We start from the raw sequence: 25,772 nt of genomic DNA, 5'->3' as shown, positions 1-25,772 counted from the left end.
TGGGAATAGAACCCAGGTCTCGTTTCCCAGTCCTGTGCCCTAGCCACCAGATCATGCTGCGTCCATGTATTTTAGTTAATGGCAAGGAGCCTAGAACAGGCTTCTTTCATATTAAATCAAACTAAAGGGACTGGTGTTGCTCTACACAAACTGGAAGGAATTTGGTGTGAATTATTGTGATGTACAATTATAAAATGCATGATGCTATATTTGAGAATTATCTTTATGGACAGGACTATATGATGGTGTTGTCTGCAATAGCAGGGGACTGGACTTCGCGATCCAAGAGGTCACTTCGAGTCCTATAACCTATGTAACTCCACCACAGAACGAGGCTTTAACTTAATAGCTTATCCCTTTTAATGTCCACACGGGGGCAGCATGTGCACGAACATGGACAGCAGCTCACCCAGCACTCGAGAAATATATAAGTAGATTCTTACATAACAAATAAAAGCTTTTAACACTTGGCAAGTCACACATAAGTAGGGCTTGTGCAACCAGGGCAGGCTCCTTGAGTTCTGCTGAGGAAAAAACTCCATAGTTTTTTAACTCTGGGAATTCAGGAAAGGAGCATGCTATAGATTATCATTGGTGGCTAGAGCTATATAAACAGCTGTATTATTTACTGATTTATTATATATATTATATTTTAAATGTTGATCGTACTTTAGTTATTGCCAATTTTAAATGCTCAGAATATGCATGGATACATGGGGATGAGAGCAGGGCCGGCTTTATGAACTGCGGGGCCCGATTCAAATGCCCAGCAGTGGTCTGGGGCTTCGGTGGCACTTCAGCGGTGGGGGGTCTGCCCCGGGTCTTCCATGGTACTGAAGGACCCCCCCACCGCCGAAGATCCGGAGTGGATCTCCCCTCCCCCAACGCCAAAGACCCGGAGCGGACCCCGTGCCGCTGAAGACCCGGAGTGGACCGCCACCAGGTGAAAAAACAATTAAAAAGGCACCTAAGGCTCGGGGCCCAATTCTGGAGAATCAGGGGAATCAACCTAAAGCCGGCCCTGGATGAGAGGAGGGGGTGGCTGAGTGGGGGGCGCAGGGCCACATGGGGACAGGGGCAGGTGTGATTGACTGAATGAGAGAGGCTAGAGGTCAGCCAGGGTCAGCTCCCTAACAATCCCTCCCTACCACCAAAAAAACCTGTTCCAGGCAACAAGCCTCCAAGTTCACACCCAGGCTCCTGCCCAGCAATTACTGCCTTCTCCCTCAGGTCCTCCATTACCCCTGACTCCCACAAGCCTTTGCACTGCTTCTGAGGGGTGCAGGAAATACATTTCTGTATTGTAGTTTAAATGAATTATTACTCAGATCTGTATTAATATGCCTAGTAAGGAATCTATTTGTCAAAAAACATTTCCTGAATCTTTTTTTGTTGTCTGTATTGTTCCAGACATACTTGCTGACAGATATTTTGAAGTACATTACCAAAATAATTGAAACTGGTGTGATTATATTGTGTTATTTTTGACAAAAAAACCTCAGAATTTTAAAATATTGTGTGCAGAATTTTTATATTTTTGGCACAGAATTCCCACAGGAGTAAACCACATTGCTCAGTGGTGTGAAATATTAAATTCACACCCTTGAAAGACATACTTCATAGAATCATAGACTTTAAAGTCAGGAGGGACATTATGATAGTCTACTCTGACCTCCTGCACAACACAGGGCACAGAACCTCACCCACCCACTTCAGTATCAAACCCCTAACCTATGTTTGAGCTATTGGAGTCCTCAAATCATGGTTTAAAGACTTCAAGGTGCAGAGCCCCACGCTGCAGAGGAAGGTGAAAATCCCCTAGGGCCTCTGCCAATCTGCCCTGGAGGAAAATTGCTTCCCGACCCCAAATATGGTGATCAGCTAAACCCTGAGCATGTGGGCAAGACTCACCAGCCAGACACCCAGAAAAGAATTATTTGTAGTAACTCAGATCCCACCCCATCTAACATCCCATCACAGAGCACTGGGCATACTTATCTGCTGATAATCAAAGATCAATTAATTGCCAAAATTAGGCTATCCCCCTTCATAAATTTATCAAGCTTAGTCTTGATGCCAGATGTGTCTTTTGCCCCCACTGCTCCCCTTGGAAGACTGTTCCAGAACTTCACTCCTCTGATGGTTAGAAACCTTCGTCTAATTTCAAGTCTAAACTTCCTGATGGCCAGTTTATATCCATTTGTTCTTGTGCCCGCATTGGTACTGAGCTTAAATAATTCCTCTCCCTCCCTGGTATTTATCCCCCTGATATATTTATAGAGAGCAAACATATCTCTCCTCAGCCTTCTTTTGGTTAGGCTAAACAAGCCAAGCTCTTTGAGTCTCCTTTCATAAGACAGGTTTTCCATTCTTCAGATCATCCTAATAGCCCTTCTCTGTACCTGTTCCAGTTTGAATTCATCCTTCTTAAACATGGAAGACCAGAACTGCACACAGCATTCCAGATGAGGTCTCACCAGTGCTTTATATAACGGTGCTAACACCTCCTTATCTCTAATAGAAATACCTCGCCTGATACATCCCAAGGCCGCATTAGCTTTTTTCACAGCCAGATCACACTGGCGGCTCATAATCATCCTGTGATCAACCAATACTCTGAGGTCTTTCTCCTCCTCTGTTACTTCCAAGTGATCTGTGCCCAATTTATAACCAAAATTCTTGTTATTAATCCCTAAATGCATGACCTTGCACTTTTCACTATTAAATTTCATCTTATTACTATTACTCCAGTTTACAAGGTCATCCATCTTCCTGTATGATATCCTGGTCCTTCTATGTATTGGCAATACCTCCCAGCTTTGTGTCATCCACAAACTTTATTAGCACATTCCCGCTTTTTGTGCCAAGGTCAGTAATAAAAAGATTAAATAAAATTGGTCCCCAAATCGATCCCTGAGGAACTCCACTAGTAACCTCCCTCCAACCTGACAGTTCACCTTTCAGTATGACCCGTTGTAGTCTCCCTTTAACCAGTTCCTTATCCACTTTTCAATTTTCATATTGATGACCATCTTCTCCAATTTAGTTAATAATTCCCCATATGGAACCGTATCAAATGCCTTACTGAAATCGAGGTAAATTAGATCCACTGCATTTCCTTTGTCTAAAAGATTGGTTACCTTCTCAAAGAAGGAGATCAGGTTGGTTTGGCACGATCTACCTTTTGTAAAACCATGTTGTATTTTCTCCCAATTACCATTGACCTCAATGTCCTTAACTACTTTCTCCTTCAAAATGTTTTTTCCAAGACCTTGCATACTACAAATGTCAAACTACTTAAGCCAACCATAGCCCTATCATAGACACCGGTAGGTTGGTCGATGGAAGAAACCTTCCTAGCTACTGTCTCTTGGAGAAGTGGATTTACTACAGCAATAGAAGAACCTGTTCCATAGCTGTAGTGTCTTTTACAGTGCTATAGTGGTGCAGCTGTAGCTGTACTGCTGTAGCATTTCTAGTGTAGACATAGCCACCGCTTTAAGCAGTCCACTGCACATGAAAGGAGAGGGACTAGCTGATCTGTTAGAGTGTTTCCAGTTCTAGAGTTGGTTCGCAGGTAGCAAAAATCAGTGCAAATGGCTAATGTCATTTCAAAAATAAACTGAGGTATTAAACTGAATTTGTGCCCACGTTTAACTGAACTAAGAGCAAGTTCCCTGGAGTGAGTTGTGTTTGCCAGCATGTGCAGTCAGAGAGTCACAACTCTCGTGCACCTATAGATATGACCCCACCATGCTATATCTCCCTTTCCGACAACTGACAGAGCCTGGAACCGGCCCTCCACACTCTTGCACAACTCCCAGGGCACCAAGAGGACCAAAGTTAGTCAGCAAAGCAGTCAATCCCCTGCTCCTGTCTCAGCATATGTGCACTGGATCTCTCTTCGGACAAATGGAATGTCCAGGCAGTTAATTGGATCTGTCAGGTACTCTTTGCACTAGTATCAATACCTCCCACACTACTGAAGATCTTAATGTAGATATTCACTGACAATCTAGCCTAAAAAAGAAGGATCCCATTGACAGATTATTTCAGTAAGGAAATGCAAAGATCTGCTCTAGAAATTATTTTAGGGCAGTTCTCGGCCTGTGTTATACAGGATGTCAGACTGGACAATCACAATGGTCCCGCCTGGTCTTTGAATAATTGAGCATGAATGACACCAAACCTGCAATACACTAAAACATAGATTAGGATTAATGAAGGCTCTTTATCTAGGATTATTTACTGGAAAAACAGTATTGATTAACTGTGTTCCTGTCAATCATCCAAGTTGGCATAAGTTGCATTTCTTCTCCTACATTCCTTTTAGATTCCTTGTTGGTTGCTCTCCCTGAATAGCAGAGATCTGAAAACGGAACTGGAAGTGAAGCACACAAGGGCTTAACAGGGCTCCCCTGGATCCCCAAACCTTTAAGATTGGCTCCATTATAATTTAACAGCAACATATCTCAGCAAGCTTTAGTATACCATCACCACCCAACAAAAGGCGACAGTGAAAGATACAGGGTAGCTAACTGCACATTGCAGCATTTGTTTTTTTAAGTCTTTAGGCTCTCATCTTGGCATGGTTACTGTTTGGGGACAAGAGTATTTACACTGATGTAACTTGCACATTGAACACAATTTCCCAAAGCTCAAAAAGCCACAGTTCATGGCAAAACTCTTATATTATGAAATAAGCATAGGATTCTGTGGTTTGGGGATTGATTAATGGGGTATGGTGCCTTCATCTGTGGGTCTCTGGCTGAATCTAGTTCAAGTTGGTAGTAACCAAAAAGCCACCACCATCTGATGTCCGGCTTACTAAAGTTGGTGATCCCCAGACCAGACTAGTGGCAACCATCCTCTCACAAAAGGCTACTATACCATGGAATTCTACTATCATTGTTTACTTCTGACAGACAAGTATAAAACTAAGTCTTGGTGCAAATATGCATTTTTTTTTAAATGCAAAGACAATAAAAGTTTCCCCTCAGCGGCAACACTGAATAGGATTAGGTTTACTTACTAAAGCCTCAAGTGATGGAAACTAACATCATCTTGTTCCAGCCAAGGTCCCTTATCAAACTTCAGATACTCAATATCTTCAATTACCTGAAAGAGGGGCATACGTTACAATTACAAGAGTTTATTAAAATTTATATCCTCAGTCAAGAAAAATAAAATTTATATCCTCAGTCAAGCAAACAATACATACAACTAAAGAACAAAGCTATCCCAATAAGTGATTTGCTATCACCTTCCAACAGTAATGAAAATGTTAGTAACAATCACACGTTCAGAATACTCCAAAGCAGTGACCGGAGTCCTTGAGGAACTCTTGCTGAGTTCAGTTACTGATGCTTTACATCCCTATGGAGGGCTAGGTGGGGAATACTTAGGGTGGTGGTCAGGGCTTTGTTTGTGCTGCTCTCAAAACACTCCAAAGTGACTGGCTAAGATGTTGATTAGATGCGCACGTAGTCCAGACTGCAGCTGTTACACAGAGACATCCCTTAAGAGAGGATCTATTAATGGATATTTTCTATGTCCTAGTAAGGAGGAGAGGATGGAAGATGATAAAATACTGGTAGGATCTGATGAGAAACAGTCAAATGAAAAAGGGGCCCATTCAATTACATTATGTAATGCGGGGATGGCCAACCTGAGCCTGAGAAGGAGCCAGAATTTACTAATGTACATTGCCAAAGAGCCACATACATCAGCTCCTCACCAGCTCTTCCCCCACCCTCTAGTGCCTCCCCCTCCCTCCCCACAGAGCTGTTTCATGGCATGCAGGAGGCTCTGGGGGCGAGCAGGGAGGAGCGAGGGCACGGCAGGCTCAGGGGAAGGGGCGGGAAGGGGTGGAATGGGGGCAGGGTCTGTGGCAGAGCCAGGGGTTGAGCAGTGAGCACTCCCCGGTACACTGGAAAGTTGGTGCCTGTAGCTCCAGCCCCGGAGTTCGTGCCTACAGAAGGATCCACATATTAACATCTGAAGAGCCGCATGTGGTTCCGGAGCCACAGGTTGGTCACCCCTGATGTAATGGCAGACAGCTAAAAAGTGACAATTTTTTAAAGTGCTTATATACCAATGCCAGAAGTCTAAATAATAAGATGGGAGCACTAGAGTACCTCGTATTAAATGATATTGATATAACAGACATCACAGAAACTTGGTGGAATGAGAATAATCAATGAGATACAGTAATACCAGTGTATAAAATATATCAGAAGGACAAAACAGGTCGTGCTGGTGGGGGAGTGGCACTATATGTGGGGAAAAAGCATAGAATCAAATGAAGTCAAAATCTTAAATGAACCAAACTGTACCACAGAATCTCTATAGATAGTAATTCCATGCTCAAAGAAGAAGAATACAGCAGCAGAGAAATATTACTGACCACCTGACCAGGATGGTGATAGTGACAATGAAATTCTCAGGGAGATTAGAGAGGCTATACAAATAAAAAAACCTCAGTAATAATGGGGGATTTCAACTATCCCCACATACACAGGGTACATGTCACCTCAGAATGGGATGCAGAGATAAAATTTCTGACACTTTAAATGACTGCTTCCTGGAGCAGCTAAGTCCTGGAACCCACAAGCGGAAAGGCAATTACTGATTTAGTCTGAAGTGGAGCACAGGGTCTGGTCCTAGAGGTGAATATAGCTTGACCGCTTGGTAATAGTAACTATAATATAATCAAATTTACATCCCTGTAGCAAGGAAAACACCACAGCAGCCCAACAGTGTAGCATTTAATTTCAGAAAGGGGGACTACACAAAAATGTGGAAGTTAGTTAAACAAGGGACGTTGTGAAGACCAAGGCTATAACAGGATTCAAAAAGGAACTAGATAAATTCATGGAGGATAGGTCCATCAATGGCTATTAGCCAGGATGGGCAGGGATGGTGTCCCTAGCCTGTGTTTGCCAGAAGCTGGGAATGGGACGAGGGATAGCTCAGTGGTTTGAGCATTGGCCTGCTAAACCCTGGGTTGTGAGTTCAATCCTTGAGGGAGTCATTTAGGGAAAACTGTCTGGGGATTTGTCCTGCTTTGAGCCGGGGGTTGGACTAGACCATCTTCTGAGGTCCCTTCCAACCCTGATATTCTATGAATGGGCGACTAAGGATGGATCACATGATGATTACCTATTCTATTCATTCCCTCTTGGGCACCTAGCATTGGCCACTGTTGGAAGACAGGATACTGAGCTAGATGGACCTTTAGTCTGACCCAGTGTGGCTGTTCTTATGAGGTGGGGATTAACAGCTGGGGAAAATTTGGGAGGATGCAGTGAGGAGTGTAGTTCCTAACAGTTCTTCCAGGAAGACCCTTTAGATGAGTGGCTCTCAAACTTTCCACACTACTGTACCCCTTTCAGGAATCTGATTTGTCTTGCGTACCCCCCAAGTTTCACCTCACTTAAAAACTACTTGCTTACAAAATCAAACAAAACTACAAACGTGTCACAGCACGCTATTATTGAAAAACGGTTTGCTTTCTCATTTTTACTATATAATTATAAAATAAATCAATTGGAATATATTATACTTAAATTTCAATGTATAGTAAATAGAGAAGTATAAACATGTCATTGTATGAAATTTTAGTTTGTACTGACTTTGCTAGTGCTTTTTATGTAGCCTGTTATAAAACTAGGCAAATATCTAGATAAGTTGATGTACCAACTGGTAGGCCTCTGTGTCCCCACAAGGGTACATGCACCTCTGACTGAGAACCATTGCTTTAGATGAAACAGTTAGCAATACATCTACAAGGCCAGAACCTGAGCGGGTGTAATTGTTATAGCTCCACTGACTTGAAGGGATCAATAATCTACAGCAGCAGAGCTTCCAGCCCACTTGTATTTATCTATCTATTTACTGACACTTACACAACAGACATTTCTATTCTATGCTACATAGTATGACACACTATGTCCATATGAGCTGTATGGTAATCACTTCCGTGTATCTCACAGAGCATCAAATGCTTCTTGGCATTTAAACAGAAAGGGGTGGCAAAGGTATCCATTGTTTATATTACAAAAGGCTCTTTATTATCTAAACAATTCTGCTTTGTTCCTCATGTTAAGTAGGAACAAGAGTTAATTTACACAGGTATGACTAACTGAATGATCATCATTTGACTTTGAGCACTGCAGTGTACATTTCTCTTAAGACCATCTAGTAGATGTAAACTTATAAACAGCTGGTTGATGTGCGATAGTCTCAAAACCTGACAGAATCTAAAGAAAACCCTGAATCCTCTATGCCCACTGTTGATCTGTTACTAACTGCAATACTGGCAAGATAAGGGGCTAAATTAACTGTGCCAAAGTCTATAATGTCTATGATTTATAAAGCATGTACCTTAGCATTATATAATATCCCATATTTCACTGTCTTTGATTTCACTAAATATTTCTTGGGGAACGGTATGGCAAGTTAGTTTAAATGCCCCTTCCTTATTCTTAATTTTAGATTCCAAATACTCAAATTAGATACCATATGTTTCACTTGACAAATGTGAAAGCAATTATTTTTCACGCCGAGGTAATCCTTTAATCACTGCCATTTAATGGCTGGTGAAAGCGCCCTCGCATTAATTTTAAAAAACATCATGAATCAGCATGTGTGAAATCAATCAGTACTCTAATCAGTTGCATTTACTCAAGAGACTGTAGGAAAGAGCATTTTTTCAGCAGCTTCTTATCCATATCACATCATTGTATTACTGTGGGTGGGTGACAGTGTGCATGTGCATGTATTTTTGCCTACAGAATCTATAGACTACAAATGATTTTGTCCGTCTTCCATCAGCTTTTAAGGAAAATTTCACTTTGATAGGAAACAACCTCAAAAAGGGAAAATATAGCATAAGTTTCTTCTAAGCAGAATTAATACCCATGTTTGTGGTTCCCACTTGGCATCTAACTTGCTAAATTATATGCTATTCTTGCAGTCCGTGACTGCAAATAATAAATTCCTACTCTACTCCAGATCTGCTCAAATCCAAAATAAAATGGGCGTGACATGGGTCATCAACACACTCCCTGGCCATGTACTGTGATGATATAATACTGCTGGCCTGGAGGAATATCTGCTTGAGCAATAAGAGCTTTAGACTACTTTAAACCCCGATTTCCAGGATTAAAATAAAACTGTCAGCAATGGGATTAAGTTACCAGGAAAGAATAGAAGGGAAGTAAATTTTTTCTCCTAAATCCTCTCCACTTTCCTATCGAGCCTGTGACTATCCCCCTAACCCTACAACCTGGATCATCTTTTGATTCCTCCCACCCCTCCCACACAAACAGGTCCTGTCAAATCTTGCTGCATCTTCCTCTGCAACATATTGAAAATCCAACTGTTTCTTTCATCAACACCCTGATTATTTCCTCTCGTTTATTACAGCCTCCGCCTCCCTTGCATATCTGCACATCTTTCCTTAGTGCGCCCAAAATGAAGTACTGAACATGTTATTCCTTGCCTGTTGATCTGACCACATCACAATCCTTCTTGAATCCCTTCACTTACACCACATTGTCCAACACCTCAGATTTAAGACCTTTTTCTTTTGCTTTTAAGGGTCATCTGACCTCCTCTCATATTCTCCAGCCCCACCTCTATCAATGACATCTACCTTGTTACCCTATTAAGCTCAATACTACCTTTTTTATCCTGCTCTCTGGGTGCTCTACCCATTGTGGCCCACTAAGGGTGTGTCTACACTGGCATTTTGTCATCAAAACTTTTGTTGTTCAGGGGTATTTAAGAAAAAACATCCCCAAATGACAAAAGTTTTACCGACGAAAAGCACCGGTGTGAACAGCGCTTTGTCGGCAGTTCTAAGCAAGCTTTCAATGACAGCTATTACACATCTTTAGCTCTACAATAATTATTTTGACAATCATTTAATAACCACCAACATGAGATGCAAATCATTGCTTAGAAATGTGTGTTCTGGGGAAATGGTTAACACACTCCATTATCATATGCACACTGAAACAACCAGCCTTGTTTGTGATTTTGAAATCAAGCTCCCTGACAAGTCCCTCAACCAACCACTGAAATCAGATTTTCTTAAGAGCCTTTGCTTATTCAGTGTTAGGGAATTTGGTTATAACACAGTAGTACCCAACACACATCTGTATTACCAACATAAAATGGACTAAAATGTGCAGCAAAGTGTAGTAACAGGGATAATGAAGCCCAAGGCTTTCACACAACTCAATAACACAGTTGGACAGTTCATACCCCTCTACGCCAGCAGTTCTCAATTAGCACACAGCTGCAGCCCAGCTGTGTGCTAAAAATATTCAAACTTTGCTGCTCTGACCTAAAGGGGGCGGGGCTGGCTGAGGGGCACACAGCATCTGGCAGCCTGCTGGTGCACTCCTGACACCAGGGGGCAGGAGAATGGGTCTCTGGGCAGGTTTTGGGGAGAGAGGTGTTCTGGGCAGTGAAGGGGTGGGAGGTGCTGGGAACTAGGGGTTTGTGGTGGTGCTGCAGCACCCCAAGGTTTTAGGCTGCCCAACCCCACAGCTCTGCTCTTGGCCCCTCTATGGAGGGGTCTCTGGGCGGGGGGGCACTGGGCATAGGGAAGTGGGGGGGGCTTTGAGGAGGGCACTGTGGTTCTCAACCTGTGGCCCACAATGATAAACAGGTTAAGAACCACTGCTCTACACCTAACTGTGTTGAGCATGACCATGAGGTAACTAGCTTTGGGGGGGAGGGATAGCTCAGTGGTTTGAGCATTGGCCTGCTAAACCCAGGGTTGTGAGTTCAATCCTTGAGGGGGCCACTTAGGGATCTGGGGCAAAAATTAGTCCTGCTAGTGAAGGCAGGGGGCTGGACTCAATGACCTTTCAAGGTCCCTTCTAGTTCTAGGAGATTGGTATATCTCCAATTATTTTACTAGCTTCCCCAACCCAAGATTTTAACAGAGTTGACAGGACATAAATAATGCCAGTTTGCTCATCCCACCAAAACTAATCAATAAGAGAGGGGAGATTGGACCAAATTATTAGACTTTACCATCTGGATTAAACAGTTAAACATGCATCACCTGGGATGAGGTTTCATTTGACATTTTTTTCCATGAGATGCAGCTAAAACCCTAGGCTGCAATATCTGCGAATTAGATACATCTACCAATTGGAGGTAGGTATTACATCATATGCCTCCCATTCTCTGCCTTGTACTGCTCCTGGTCAAAACACAAACCCATGTCATTCCGCAATTCAGAAAGTGGAATTTATACACATATTAGCTAACATGAATTAATAGGAATTACAGAGATGATCCCAACAGAAATTGGGTGGCACAAAGATTTTCCTGCTGCCTGACAGAGTCTATTCAGCTACAGTTCACAATTAGTTTTCTCTGGAGACTCCAAAGGCAATTGATTTCAGGATTTCCATGGTTCATTTATACCCTGATGCTGCATTATGTCATTATCAATGAGCGAGGCATAGTGACAGCAGGTGACTTTCAACAAAGGTTTTAAAGCCGTTTAACGCTAAAAGGCAAAAATCCTAGTATAAAAACTTCACAAAGGTAGCAACATGGTAGCTAGGTCAGAAGCCTCTTTTGCTATTAACTGCCGATCTACATTTAAATATGTTCAGCTAAGCGTCTCGTTGCAGACCAGGTGGAGAAGAGGAACTCAAGATCCTTGTATGGGGAAGTAAGAACCGGCAGCATGGTATTAATATACCAACCTGAATGCTATGAAAATCACCCCCAAGGCAAATTTAGGTGTGCGGCTCATCACAGAAAAACACTCTGAAATTACCACCCAGCACCAAAAAACAATGCTTTTATTACATAAGATTGCACAGACTGCAAAGTTATGCAAAAGACTTGTGGATAAGCTATTTTCATAGCTAAAACAAATCAGGTTGGCATCCTCCCAGTTGTACAGAGGTGGAAAACAGACGTATACTTGGATCTGAGTGCTGCACTTAATTCAAATGTACATCCCATTACATCCAGGTTCTTATAGCCCACTCCCTTCAAAAATGCACCACTTTTCATTAAAAATAAAATCAGATTAATGAACTGCTCCAACATGAATTCACAGTGTTACATTTTTGTTGATGTTTTCAGCCTTATCAAGAGGCAGAACTCTGAAAATTACAAAGCTACAACTTTGCTTTGCTGTCTGATTACTCAGCAACCAGGTAAAGCTGAAATTCACATCGCTCTCACATCCTTGAAGTATACTGTCACCATCAGAAAGTCACCCTCATGAGGCTTCATTTTTTATCAGACCAAGACATAGCATAACGGAATATTATGGTTGAACTTGCTCATGTTAACTACTTACCCCTTTTGTATAACCATTTCTGGACTGGTCCTCAAATGTGGTTATTTACCCACTGGTCACCAAACGGAAGGTGGGCTTTCCACAGCAGCAGGAAATTCATGAAAGTTATGAGATGTCTGAATTCTTCTACTTTTAGGGGTGTGTCTATACTGCACCTGGGATGGCATTTCCCAGCATGGGTAGACAGAAATACGCAAGCTCTCTTTGAGCTAGAGTGCTAAAAATAGCAATGTGGCCACAGCACCACAAATACGCACGCAGGGAGTCAGGCAGGTTTGTACTCAGGTATTCGGCACAAGCCACTGTGGCCACACAGCTATTCTTAGCGCATTAGCTCAAGTGGAGCTGGTGAGTGTGTGTCTACCCATGCTGGAAAACACAACCTCAGCTGCTGCATAGACATACCCAAAGGGTGAAGGAGCAAGATCCTTTTCACATGATGGCAGAAACTGTATTATTAACCTGTATGTTTATGTACAGCTGTTGTCAGCAGGGGTTTTAGCACATTTTCTAAGACCAATATGCATCCCTGTGTTTAATTTTGTATCAAATGTTGATAAAAACCTCCCACTCCACACTTGCCATGGAAACCTGGATAGAACATTTTCCACTCCTGATGCATCAGAGCTGTTCCTGAGACAGTTTCATCCATAACAAAGTCTGGGTTTAACTAGGAGGATTACTTTGCTAGTAGATCCCTGAACCAATCAAGTCCCCATCTCCCTCAGGAGGTCACCATTCTGTAAATCCTCTCTTCCCAACCCTCCTCTTTCAGAAGTAAGCAACATGCTACCATGCAGGGGTCTGGGTCTCATCTCTCGGGCTATGCAATCAGCCCTAGGAAGGATTCGTTGCACCTCTCTCTTTCTCTAGCAGATGAGAGGAGTTGAGTTAGACAGGCTCCTGATGAAAACACAAGGAAGGTCACTATAACATCAGGCCTTCAAAGCAACAAGTATGAGGAGAATCGGGTTCAGTTACATTGGAGGAAAAAAAAAAAGATATGGGTAATGTAGATCTTGGGAGCTGTGCAGAACCTTATCACTTGTATAAAATTTGATTGTACTTTTAAGGAGTTGTGTACTGAAAATGAAAGATGATCCTTTGATGAGGGATCAAATCTACTACAAACTTTTCCAAAGCTATAGAAGACAGTGAGCAGGCATTAGAAACTAGCCACAACTGTAGATACAAACCAACAAACAAGAGGTGAAAGGCCTTAATTATCCCATTATGAATCCTCTACAACCTTCTCTGACTTCTCCCCACACTGTGACCAAGTGGACTTCATTTTTCCAGAATAAAGTTACAGTGAATCAATCCCAGGCAAATCAAATTGGATACTGTAAACTGGCCTATTATCCTGCAATCTGGTTGATTCTCCCCACGTCCACACTGATCTGCACCAATCCATTTGGAGAGAAGAGCTGCAATTCGCAGATACCATATGCAACTGTCGATACAGATCAAGTGACTGGCCTTTTAGCAGTCTCAACATTTGTAGTTTCATGACTACTTTCCAGCAGTTGGCTCTTATAGTTATCACAAACATTTTCCTCAGATCAAAGAATCTGTGGGATGGTAAAAGGAGTCAAACTTTAGATCCACTAGTAGTTGTCTAGCAAAAGTAATAAAATATTCCCTTTAATTTTTAAATTAAACTAGTTCCAAGACTAGAGTGGATTATTTTATGTTGCTGTTACTCTAAAAGACAGGACTAAATTGCAAATCCAAGATTAACGACAAAAGACGGCCAGAACAATGCATTTCAAAATCCAGATTTCCTTAATCAAAGTTTAATGATATCAGCTCCATGCAGCAAGCCCTTTTACCTTCTCTACATCCTGCGCCTCGCTCGCTGTGTACTGTAAAACCTCAGAGGTCTCACTGCAAAGAAAAGAAATAATATTACAATGACTGGATATAGCTACCTTGCCCCCCAGAAAAAAAAAAGACTCCAATTATTCATGCTGAAATGAAATTAAGATGTAATACATCAAGATAAATGGAATAATTTCAAATTAAGATTTTTGGTGGAGGAGTTATTTGGAGAAGTTGCTGCAGTAGAACGCTCCTTGTATTGCTCAATGTTTCTTTCCTGCAATGAAAGCGTTTAAAATTCCAAATGTCAGAATTAACTGAAAACAGCTGAATCTAGGAGTCTGCTAATACGAGACTTGTCCTAATTATGCACTTCTGCTCCTATCCAGTCCAGACAACCACTCTCCAAATTATTAGCAGCTGTCTGACCCAAAATTCAGTGAGAGTCTTGCATTTTACTACAACCACTACATTTGTGGATTATTTCTGGAGAGGATTAAATTGTTTATCTTTATTTACCAAGATAAAAGGTAACAAACAATATGACATTAAAGCGGGTCCATACTTATGGATGGAAAAACGCCCACAAAACAGACTGTAAGCACCCTGGCTCAAGGACCATCTTTCCGTGTTTGTACAGAACCTAGCACAATCAGGTCTGGTGCCTAACTGGAGCTTTTGGGCACTACTGCAACAGAACAAACTTGGTTGCATTCGCTCCTGTGATTCACAAACACTTTTTGCAGTGCTCTAACTCCATGCTTGTCCCACCCCGTCTCGTCCCCCCGAGTTCCTCCCAAGTAACCCCCTGTGAATTCAAAAGACACCCCTGTGCTTTTTATGGGAACAAATAGCAATATTGTACCCTTTTATTTTCCTTCTAGGTTCTTTAAAGATGGAAATTCACAGCCCAGGCAATTTTTAAGTTTGGCATTTTATTTAATTTGCAGCTAAAAGAAGTTCTGAGAAAAATCACCTTTTGCTTAGGAGAACAACCTGCAAGTCCAAAGTGGAAGTAAAACTTGGCAATCTGAAGCCTATTGCTGGCAGCAATCATGTTACCAGTAAGTGACAATTCAGGACAGCAGCAGCACGGAGGCCAAAACCAGCCTGAAGCCTGAGTTAATAGTGGTCCATCTTTGTTAATAAGAAACATATGCCCTTTATTTCAAAGGATCCCAAAGCACTTCACCGCACTGATGCACAATCAGTTTCTGGCTAGAGCGCCCCTGCCCAGGGCACTTTAACGTTTAAACAGTTTCCTGGTTACAAGACGGGATTTCATTATTTTGTTCTTTTTACTCATTTTGTGCAATAATGATGGTTCTTCAAGATGTGTCCTTATGGGTGTTTCACAACCAACCCTCCACCCATCTACTTTGGAGTTCTTGTCAAGGATTCTGTGGTTAAGAAGGAACTAAAGGGAGTTCGCCCGCACGTGCTGGTTAACCACCTGGCAGGGCACGAGGGGAGACAGAGCACATGCAGGCTGAACGGACACCGATACCAAAGTTCTCCAATCAGCAGTGCAAGGACGCAAGCACACCTACAATGGAGCACCCATAGGGACGCTACTCGAAGAAGCAGCTGTAGGATTCTTGAAATCCTGAATTCCAACATTCATCTCCCTACAGTCAACTGGCAGAGGAACAAAATTGCCTTGTTTTTTTACCCCCAAAGGGGACTGTTATCACAATGCAGCACAGACGTTTGCATATTCAGTTTCAAGTTTCACTAAACAAAGGCTAGTGGGTTGTTTTGACCAAATACAGAGTTCTAAACTGGCAACTGCATTATAGAGTGGATCAAGCCACTTGATACTTCGCAGGCTTTCACAAAGAGGAAGCAGCTGCTCAATGATAGCAGAATTAGATATGAAGATTAAGAACGGATTTGCAATTTTAGACTTCTGGCCAGGAAAAGACCACCAAAGGAATTGAAGTAGTCTGTTCAACATGTTGAAGAGAGTACCTATCCCGGCATTAGTCAGATGATGCACGGAGAGGTTCTGGTATCTCCAGTATGACATCAATCTCCTGTTTTCATCTAACACAAACTACTGATGAATTCCATCGCTGTGTGAAACTTAAGTGTCATACATGTTCAAAGTTTTATCATCATAGGGGCAGATGTGTCCTCCTTTGAAACCAAGTACAAACTTCAGTTTGACAGGCTGTTATAAACCCATACACTGGAGATGCCAAGCAGAGTGATTGCTTAACAAGTGTATTAAACCACATACAGATGAAGAGTTGAAATCACAGCAGGACCAGCTAGACCAGGATTTAACCTGAATGAAGTAACAGCGTGGTATGTTTCAGGGGCTCAATTTGATCCAAAGAATAAGCAACATTTTTCTCCTCACTGGTGAATTAAAACAATTCTGCCCTCAGGGATGGGAGTACTAAGGTTTCCCACCCCTTCTCTTCAGCCTTTAGTTCCAGCTTTGTTCTGACAGCTGTGCACTAGCTGCTAATCAATGGGGGTGAACTCACCAAGGGAGGCAGCTGACCTTAGCTGCATCAACACCTCAAGCTCCAGATGACAGACAGGCTTCAAGACAACGACATGAAATTATTCAGTTCAATTGCTGGCAGCACAATTACCCTGATTTATCTTGGGAGTCGCAGCAAGAAAACAAGAGGAGACGGACTATACACCTTAAGGTTTGTTCTGACTTACATCAATGAGACTAGATAACCAGGTGTAAATACAAGCCAACCAGTATTCCCTCTAATTTTTCCCAAGCATGTGTGGAATGAATTTTGGTATGTGCATCAATATGGAGGCAATGTGTCATACATCACCTCCATATTGATGCACATACCAAAATTCATGTGGTGGGAGTGGGGCTGAGGGGTTCGGAGTGTAGGAGAGGGGCTCAGGGCTGGAGCAGAGGATTGGGGTGTGGAGCTGGGGCTCTGGCTGGGGATGCGGGCTCTGTGGTGGGGCTGGGGATGAGGGGTTTGGGGTACAGACTGCCTGGGGGCTACAGCAGGGAAAGAGGACTCCCCCCAGCAGCACCTGGGGTAGGGGGGAGAGGAGCCTCTCTCCTGGTTGCGGCAGGTCCGTGCCAGGCCTGGGGGAGGGGCGCCTCTCCCCCGGTTGAGGCAGGTCCATGCCGGGGGAGAGACGCCTCCCCCCGCTGCAGCCCTCAGCCCTTGCGCAGGGCTTAATAGTTGGCCACACAGCTTAGAGGGAACTTAGAAGCCAACCCCCAGCTTGATTACACTTACCTTGTTTTAATTCAAAGCAGGATTAGCTTTGTGACCTTTGAAAGTTACCCTTCCTGACCAGAGTCATCACACCACGACATACCATGAATGACCTGGTCTACACTTAAAAGTTAGACCAATATAGGTAGTGTGCTCAGCGGTGTGAAAAATTCATCCCCCAGAGCACCATAGTTAAGTCTACCTAAGTAGATGTGTCCAGGTCAAGAGAAGAATTTTTCTGCCAGACTAGCTACCACTGCTCAGAGACAGATTAGCTACAGTGATGGAAAAACCCCTTCCGTCAACGTAGGAAGCGTCTACACTACAGAGTCGTAACTGCAGCACCTGTAGTGTAGAAATGGCCTATGTTAATCGCCCCAAAGACACCTACTTTCATGCAAATTTAGCCCACAAGATAGTTTTGATTTTGATGGCTCTCTCCTATAAGAACTGGAATGGGGACAAATTGAAATGGTCTCCACGATATTGCTCAGAGTTGCCATACTGCAATCTCAAATTCAGTTCCTAGGTCCTTCCTTCCTACCCGGACAGAGCTAGGAGTGTTGCAGAGAAGAGCACATCCAATCTAACAGGTTAGGGAGGAGTGAGTGTCAATTAACAGAAGCATCACAAAAAAAAAAAAAATCAACTAAAGAGTCTTTTCTGGCCACAGAAGACTGCTCAGAAAGTGGTTGCCACAGGGGGATAGGAGGATAGAGAGTTAAAGCAAGAGGTGGATGTGAAAATCCCCCTCAATTATTTTTTTAATCGTAAGTTGTCCAAAAAAATAAAAATAAAAAAACAGACAACTATAGAGCTACCACATGAGAAGGTTTTTTGTTTGGTTTTTTTTTTTGTGGTTTGGGGGGGGGGGGGAGAGCAAGTATTCTCTCCCAACAAATCTGGCAGGTGATCATATTAGGACACCTCCGCTCCTCCTCATCTTGCATTGCCCCTTCCCCCACAAACACAGACTACAATAAAGAGCTAACGCTACTGGACACCACTCTACAAAACTGCTCTCTTCACCTCTATAGGCTGTCCATTAGCAACTACTCTGCCCCCCAAAAATAAATTTATGCTTTTAGAAAGCTGGTGGAAACTAAAAGTTCAAATAAAATCTTTCATCTTTCTTAAGCCCATTGAAGCAAGTCTAAGGGGAAAAGCAGTTCAAGAGAGAGTTGGAAGTTTTTCAAAGACACATTATTAAGGGCACAAGAGCGAACTATCCCACTGAGTAGGAAAGATCCGAAGTATGGCAAGAAACCATGACACCTTCAATGATCTGAAACTCAGAAAAGAGTCCTACAGAAAGTGGAAACTAGGTCAAATCACAAAGGATGAATATAAACAAACAGCAAAAGTATGTAGGGACAAAATTAGAAAGACCAAGGCACAAAACGAGATTAAACTAGCTAGAGCCAAATGGTAACAAGAAAACATTCTACAAATGCAATAGAAGTGAGAGGAAGATCAAGGACAGCCTAGCCCTGTTACTCACTGAGGAGGGGAAACAGTAACAGAAAATATGGAAATGGCGGAAGTGCTAAATGACATTTTTGTTTCAGTTTTCACCAAAAAGGTTAGTAGCAATTGGACATCTAATACAGTGAAACTCGAGATAGTCCAGAGAAGAGCAACAAAAATGATTAAAGGTCTAGAAAACATGACCTATGAGGGAAGATTGAAAAAATTGGGTTTGTTTAATCTGGAGAAGAGAAGACAGAGGGGAAATAACCTTTTATGCACTTGAAAACTGTTGTTGTTACAAGGAGGAGGGAGGGAATTGTTCTCCTTAACCTCTGAGGATAGGACAAGAAGCAATGGGCTTAAATTGCAGCAAGGGCAGTTGGACATTAGGAAAAACTTCCTAACTGTCAGGGTAGTTAAGCACTGGAATTGCCTAGAGAGGTTGTGGAATCTCCATTATTAGAGATTTTTAAGAGCAGGGTTGACACCTGTTGGGGTGATGTAGTTATTATTTAGGCCTGACATGAGTGCAGGGGACTGGACTAGATGACCTCTTGAGGTCCCTTCTATGATGTTGGTAGCCAGGGTTCCCTGACATTAAGGGTAACTGCAGTGAATAATTTCAAAGGGTAAATTTCAGCACTAACATAGGGACCCAACTGTGTAGGTGCATAACTTACTACATCCACAGTTGAATATGGTAACAAAACACAAGGAAGATTTTTACATACAAGCAGTTTGAATCAAGTGTACATGTGGCGATTCTCGCTCTACATGCACGAATAGTTTTGCATAAATATGTCACACAAAAAGGCTTAAGCGGCTAACCTGATCTGTGGCAGGAAAGATTTCTTGTAGACATCTTCAATGTTCTGGAGGTATGCAGGAGACACCTTTTTCTCATAGGGCTAAACACAAAGAAAACAAAAGGCTGTGAAACGTGGGTGTTTGTTTTCTTTTTACGCTGGTACAGATTCCAGAGATCCCAAGTAGAAGCCACGGCTCCCACACCATCTGTTGAAGCACAGCTCCTGCATTAAACAGCCAAACAGTCATTTACATCCACGTGCATTTATGAAGACTTCAAAATTACGAGTAACATATGGGGTATCTGGGATTAGAGAATATTGCATTAACATATCAAACACTACATATGTGGCAAAGGGAATACGTTGCAGCTGCTGTAGAATCATAGCTTTTCACTGTACTTTTCTGTATGCATTTGTTTTGCAATTCCTTTAATAACGATACAGATAAATAGGATTCTCTTGGTATAGGAGAGAGTCTGGAAAGACAGAAAAAGGCAAGCACTGCTGAAGAAGGCACAAAGAGACACTTCTCTACCAGGCCGAGATGAAAGAATCTCAATTTTTCTAAGCTTACACAAACAGAATTACCAACCAAGAACAGGCTCCAGACAGATTAATTTCCAAACAGATGACTAATCCTACTCACCTACACATTTAAGGAAGTTATGTATAGTCAGCGGGTTAAAAAAGAAAAAGAAAAAAAGGATTGCCCACATCGACCCTTTCAGCACATTAATCAGAATGGGCCAACTATCCATCATTTCTTCTCTGGAGGATTGATTACATGATTACAGCATGCACCCCAAATATAATCCTCCCTAATTTTCAGGCAAGCAGATGAGCATCAGTGCACGCAGTACAAAGCCGAAGAACTTTTTCTTATAAGTTAAGTGGACTTCAAATCTACTGTCAAGGGGTTACCCATCAACTGCAAGCATCAGTTACTCTATATAGCTCTTTCATCGCGATTTCCTGCTTCCCTTAAGAGCAGATCTGTTCTGCTCTTTCCCTACCCATTTACAGCCTGATCCTGCCGGTGATGCACAGAATGCCCTCACCTGCATGTCAGAGATGGAGTGCAGCACCTTGGGGAATCAGGCTCCTCAGTTAGTTGAGCACACAGAGGTACTTTTCTATTCCAAGACTCTAATTACTGTTCAGTCAATGCCAACTACAAGCCATTAATGTAAACAGACAGAAGAGTTCCAGGGGCTGCTGCTAACAAACAATGATATATTAATAAATACATTCACCCTTCAAGGCCTCTACCTCTGAGAAAATATTATTGTAGGAGCAGTTTGTGCCAGAATAAAAAGGACTGCAGGGTCAAGGAGATCAGTTCTATTTTCCCCAAGATGAGCAGAGGGAGGTAAAAATTAGAAACCTCTCATGGGGCTTCATAAGGTATCATTAAAAAAAAGCAGCTTAATTTAAACGGAGTAGCTCTCCTCTAGTTAAGAAACAGTCCATTATTACTGTTGTATAAAGTAAGATCCTGTTCTTTAAACAAAAGAGTAATGTTCAGTCATGGTTTGAATATCTGTCGGGCATTTTATTATATTAAAGAAGTGCAAGACTGTGATATACAAAGCAACTCAGGACAGTGAGAAACCTGTTCCCCCCGCCCCCCCACTACATATACACCTTTCCTGGACAATGGTCAACTTTGCTTTGACGCGAGCACAGCAATTTCCAAGCACAAAGCTGCCCTCCCAGATAGTCTAACATACACACAAAGGGCTTTGGAAAACAGAGGTGGTCAAATGTTTGTAGATATCTGAATAAAAGGCTTTTTTAAATTATTATTAATTAGACTTCTCATGGTTAAATTTCTCACTCAGATCCAATTTCCTGTAACCTTTGAACAAGGTGCAGGGTAAACATCATTTTGCTCTTGTAGCACATCTGGGAGCAGTTACTGATACATGGCCCAATATCACTGAGGGGGCGGGGGAGAAAACTAGTTCAGATTATCTGTTAAATGAGAACACTCCACAGCTCTCCTGCTCTCAGACTGTTACTGACCCAATTTTCTGGAACCATTAGAGGGGTAGTTTTAAAACATGTTGCTACAGAATACCAGAAGTCAAAGCATTCAAGAAAACTTTCAGTACCGTATGTTAACAAAAGGCAGATTCTCTCTCTTCTCCTACAAAACTATTCTACTTTTAGAAGACTTTGAAAAGAAAGGGAGAACACCCTTGAGTTTCACAGAATATCCTAGTTTCAGGAGAGTTCAGGCACCAAAATTTCAGACTAGGAAGTGAAATCATCTCTATGTTACAACGAATAATTGAAATAGTCAAGTCTCTGTGTACTCTGCAATGAGCGGGACTTAAGAACCAGCCTCTGGTTTCTGCAGCATGTGGAAACCTCTATGGCAATTTCATTTAAATATATAAAAAAAGATTTTTTACTGAATCATAGATGAAAGTTAATAGCAATCAGTACAGTAGCCTTCATGTTATTTATCTGAATACCAAGTTCTGTTTGACACTGACCATATGCTGATGATATAACACTGTATGTTAAAGGTTGTCAGAAGGGGAGGTTGCAGTTGAGTAGAGAGGCTGCTAAGATTTTTGGGATAAGCCCAGTCAGAGCAGGATGTTTGTACTAAAATTAGCAGTGAAGGCCAGGATTTCTAATAGAGGTCAGGCATCTAATTCCCCTGGGCTCCTTGGAAAATTCCAGCCAAAAGAGTTTGCAATGCAGACATTTTAATAGTCAGTCAACTTTCTGTGGCAGCAGTAGTGCCCCGTGGAGATAGTCAGAGCAATTCACCTGTCAGAGCTGACATGTCAGGCTAAGTGCATGCCCAGGAAGACAGAACCTCACTGATGGGACTCCGAACGTTTCTGAAGGTTTTCTTCACAAGAAGATGAAACACAATTTTAAAAAAAAAAAATGGAACTTGAGATTCTGGAGCACAATTCTGCAGCAGAGGGACAGACTCTGCAGGAAGTTCCACAGCTGCATGATTCATGGACAAGGCCCTGATCACGACATTTTAACACAAAAAAGCAAGCTAACAGCTAGAATTACCTTTCCTTTCTCTTGGATCCTTTTCTGTATCTCTGAGACTGGTACATCAATATAGATCGCCAAATGAGGTGGCAGGAATTCACAGATACTGATGCCCTTGACATCATTATAATGATCAACACCTGAAACGAAACAAAACAAGAGCAGGGAATTCCTTAATCGGAGAATACAGACGGTTACGTATTTCTATGTATGTAATGAAGCTCAAGAACAAACAGAAAAGAAACAGCTTAATTTTGATCACCATCATCCCACCCACCAGGTAAATGATCAATATAGCCTCTTGAAAGGATTCTGTCAGCATTTGTAACTGCATTTCATTTTCAGAGAAGTCTGTCTGCTCATTAGAAGTGTTTATGAAGTCTTATCTCCCTGCAAAGATTTCAGCCGGAATACACAGTTCAGGTTGGGGTTTTCCCCCAGGCAAGGGGATTTAGCAAATTTGAAGCTGAAAGAGCCTTACAGAAATAGAAAATAAGCAACAAATATTAGTCTTTCATATGCCACTATTACATTATAGGGTAGTTTACTTCTGACTTAAATGTTGCCAGAGTCACTGAGGTCATTGTTCTTAACAGGAAGAATCTCAGCCTAACAAGCCACAAATCCCAGTTCCCTTTAATTATTTTGCATTAGCCCTTTTGCCTCCAACCCTCCCTCCTTTCATGAACTTGCAGAAAAGTGACCCTTCCCCCAACCTGCACAGGTAGGTTCTTATAGAAACAGCAAAGGACAGGGGCAGAGGGAGCTGTAGACACTGCCTGAAGGCAGCAGGCTGCTACTTCCAATAGCCACAGTATGAGGAGAGCTGCACCCACTAAGAACATGGAGGTGGGGCAAAGGGGGTTCTAGAATCATGGGTTCTCAGGAGTCTAGGGAAGAAAAGGAGGAATAACCACGACACGTCACTCCACTAAAAACTCATCCTATCTAGTCTTAAAGAAATCTGAGGGGAAGCGTGAGAGGCACATCTGTCCTCCCACAACACACGCACATCAGCAAGGGACGTCTCGGAGGAAGGAAAATATTGTTGGGGTGCCCAGCATCTGAGTGCACTGATCTGTGAGCTCAGTGCTCCCTCCCACTACAGTCCGTGGAGCCCCCAAACTCTCTACTACAGTGGTTCTCAACTTATTACGCATAGTTGGCTGCAAATGCGTCCCACAATGTGTTACCTGGGCCACAGCACCGACTGGCTGCCCCAGACCCCTGCTGCGTGGCTGCCCCGGGCCCTGGAGTTTGCGGGGCCGGGCAGCTGCCCAGACCCCAACCCAGCTATGCTAGGGCAGCCTGGCCCACTCTGCGCCAGGGAGGCGGGAACCTCTCAGACCCCAGCACACAAGCCTGCCCTCATCACATAGCTGAGCTGGTTTGCAGCTTTGAGCTAATCGGGCAGCATGCAGTCCACAGGCTGCGGGTTGAGAACTGCTGCTCTACTGCTACTTTCCCAACAGCTCTGGGCTCTCTCATCGGGAAAGACGTTAACCTGGGTGATCACCACCAGATCTAGGCACTTGAGCTAGCTTAGTCCAGATGTAAGCATCCCCACAAAGCCATACTGTGCCCTCAGAGCTTCTACACTTCCCCAGGCAGCTCTGGGGCCATAGCCCAGGGTTCTTTGTGCAAAGAAGCTTTAGGGTTCTTTCCCAGACAATTGTGGGAGAATCTCTCTGTACCTTGCAAAGAATTGTGGGAAGGCATGGGAGAATTATCTACACTTGAATGATCTTGCCTGCATCCTCACAGCAAAACTGGTGGATTCCAGCCAGAGTTGAAGTGGAAACCAGGCTCTAATGCGCAGACTCAGTCAAGTAAATTAGCCTGGGCTTAACACACCTACAAACCTGTTTTTTTGCATGGATGGTGGGGTGGAGGATGACTAGTTAAAACCCAGATTCAGCTTGCAGTAAAGAAAGACCCCCGGGTATGTCTACACTGAAATTAAACACCCGCGGCTGGCCTGGGTCAGCTGACTCAGGCTTGTGGGGGTCAGGCTTCAGCACTGTTTAACTGCAGTGCAGATGTTCAGGCTCAGGCTGGAGTCTGGGCTCTGAGACCCTCCCCCTTCACTCAAACCATGACTGAGGTCTCTGGGCACAACCAGAAATAACCATCCATGAACAGATTTCTATGAAAATCTTTTCTTCTGTAGTAGCTTTTTCAACTGTAGCCTAGAATGCCTCCGTTAAATTCATCTTTAGTGCGTTTCCAATGAAGTCTGTGGAAATTAAGGGTGAATTTGGCTACATATATTTTATTGTGTTCTAATCCAAATAGTTGGAGAGATTTCCAGATTTGCAAGATGATCTTTAGCACTGTCACTGTCTTTACTGGAATGTCCATATTTATGGTTAGTACAGTATATGTTTGAGGATATCAGTATTGCTGGGTGTTTCGTAACAGATTAGTTGCTTCCTACAAAAGAAGATTTATGCACAAGGTTGTGTTTCTAAACAAGATGTTATTGTTCTAAGGTTCCTGAGCTGTTTGCATGAACAACACAATGGGCTGTGACTAACTTTCTATTATAAGCCTTATTTTGAAACACGCCTTTCTCCACAAAATTCCTCCAAATAAATCCATTCTGCATGAAATTTCTCCTCTGTGGTTGGGACACTAAGCATCCCTGTATTCACACCTTACACATGATTGTAATAATCTTTGTACATAATATGCCTTGTCAGGTATCACTTTGTATTATGTATGTACGTGGTGGGTATAAAGAGATATGGACACATGCAGGAATGTTAACTAAAATATTTTTAAGCCAAGTATGTAAGGTGAGTTGTTAAACGGGTCAATCCTAAACTATGGGCTTGGCTACACTTGCAAGTTAGAGCGCATTAAAGCAGTCCCAGGCGCCCTAACTCATGACCCGTCCACACTGGCAAGGCACTTAGAGCGCCGGGACTCTACAGCTGGAGCGCTCCTGGTAATCCACCTCCATGAGAAGCATAACACTTGCTGCACCTCGGATGAAACGCCCCAGCATCAGTGTGAACAAGGTGTTACATTACAGCAGGGATCTCTGCCATGGCGCCCGCGGGGGCATCGAAATGTGCCTGC

At 42.7% G+C, this 25,772-nt stretch overlaps 1 protein-coding gene across 5 annotated transcripts in view; it reads right to left on the bottom strand.

Moving 5' to 3' along the window:
- Positions 1-25,772, bottom strand: part of NDUFA10 (NADH:ubiquinone oxidoreductase subunit A10) — a 64,428-nt gene that overhangs the window by 29,154 nt on the left and 9,502 nt on the right. For 2 of the 5 annotated variants that reach the window (XM_045032999.1, XM_045032998.1), the window contains exons 5-8: positions 22,707-22,828; positions 19,681-19,760; positions 14,179-14,233; positions 5,033-5,118 (exon numbers count right to left, since the gene is read on the bottom strand). In XM_045032999.1, the coding sequence (XP_044888934.1) occupies positions 5,033-5,118; positions 14,179-14,233; positions 19,681-19,760; positions 22,707-22,828 (343 nt within the window). Of the gene's footprint in view, positions 1-5,031; positions 5,119-14,178; positions 14,234-19,680; positions 19,761-22,706; positions 22,829-25,772 lie in introns of those variants that run through there. The other 3 variants (XM_045033002.1, XM_045033001.1, XM_045033000.1) reach the window with 2 other exon arrangements.

Source organism: Mauremys mutica, chromosome 10 (assembly GCF_020497125.1).
Source record: "Mauremys mutica isolate MM-2020 ecotype Southern chromosome 10, ASM2049712v1, whole genome shotgun sequence".
NCBI lineage: Eukaryota > Metazoa > Chordata > Testudines > Geoemydidae > Mauremys > Mauremys mutica.
This window is presented reverse-complemented; position numbering and strand designations above follow the sequence as displayed.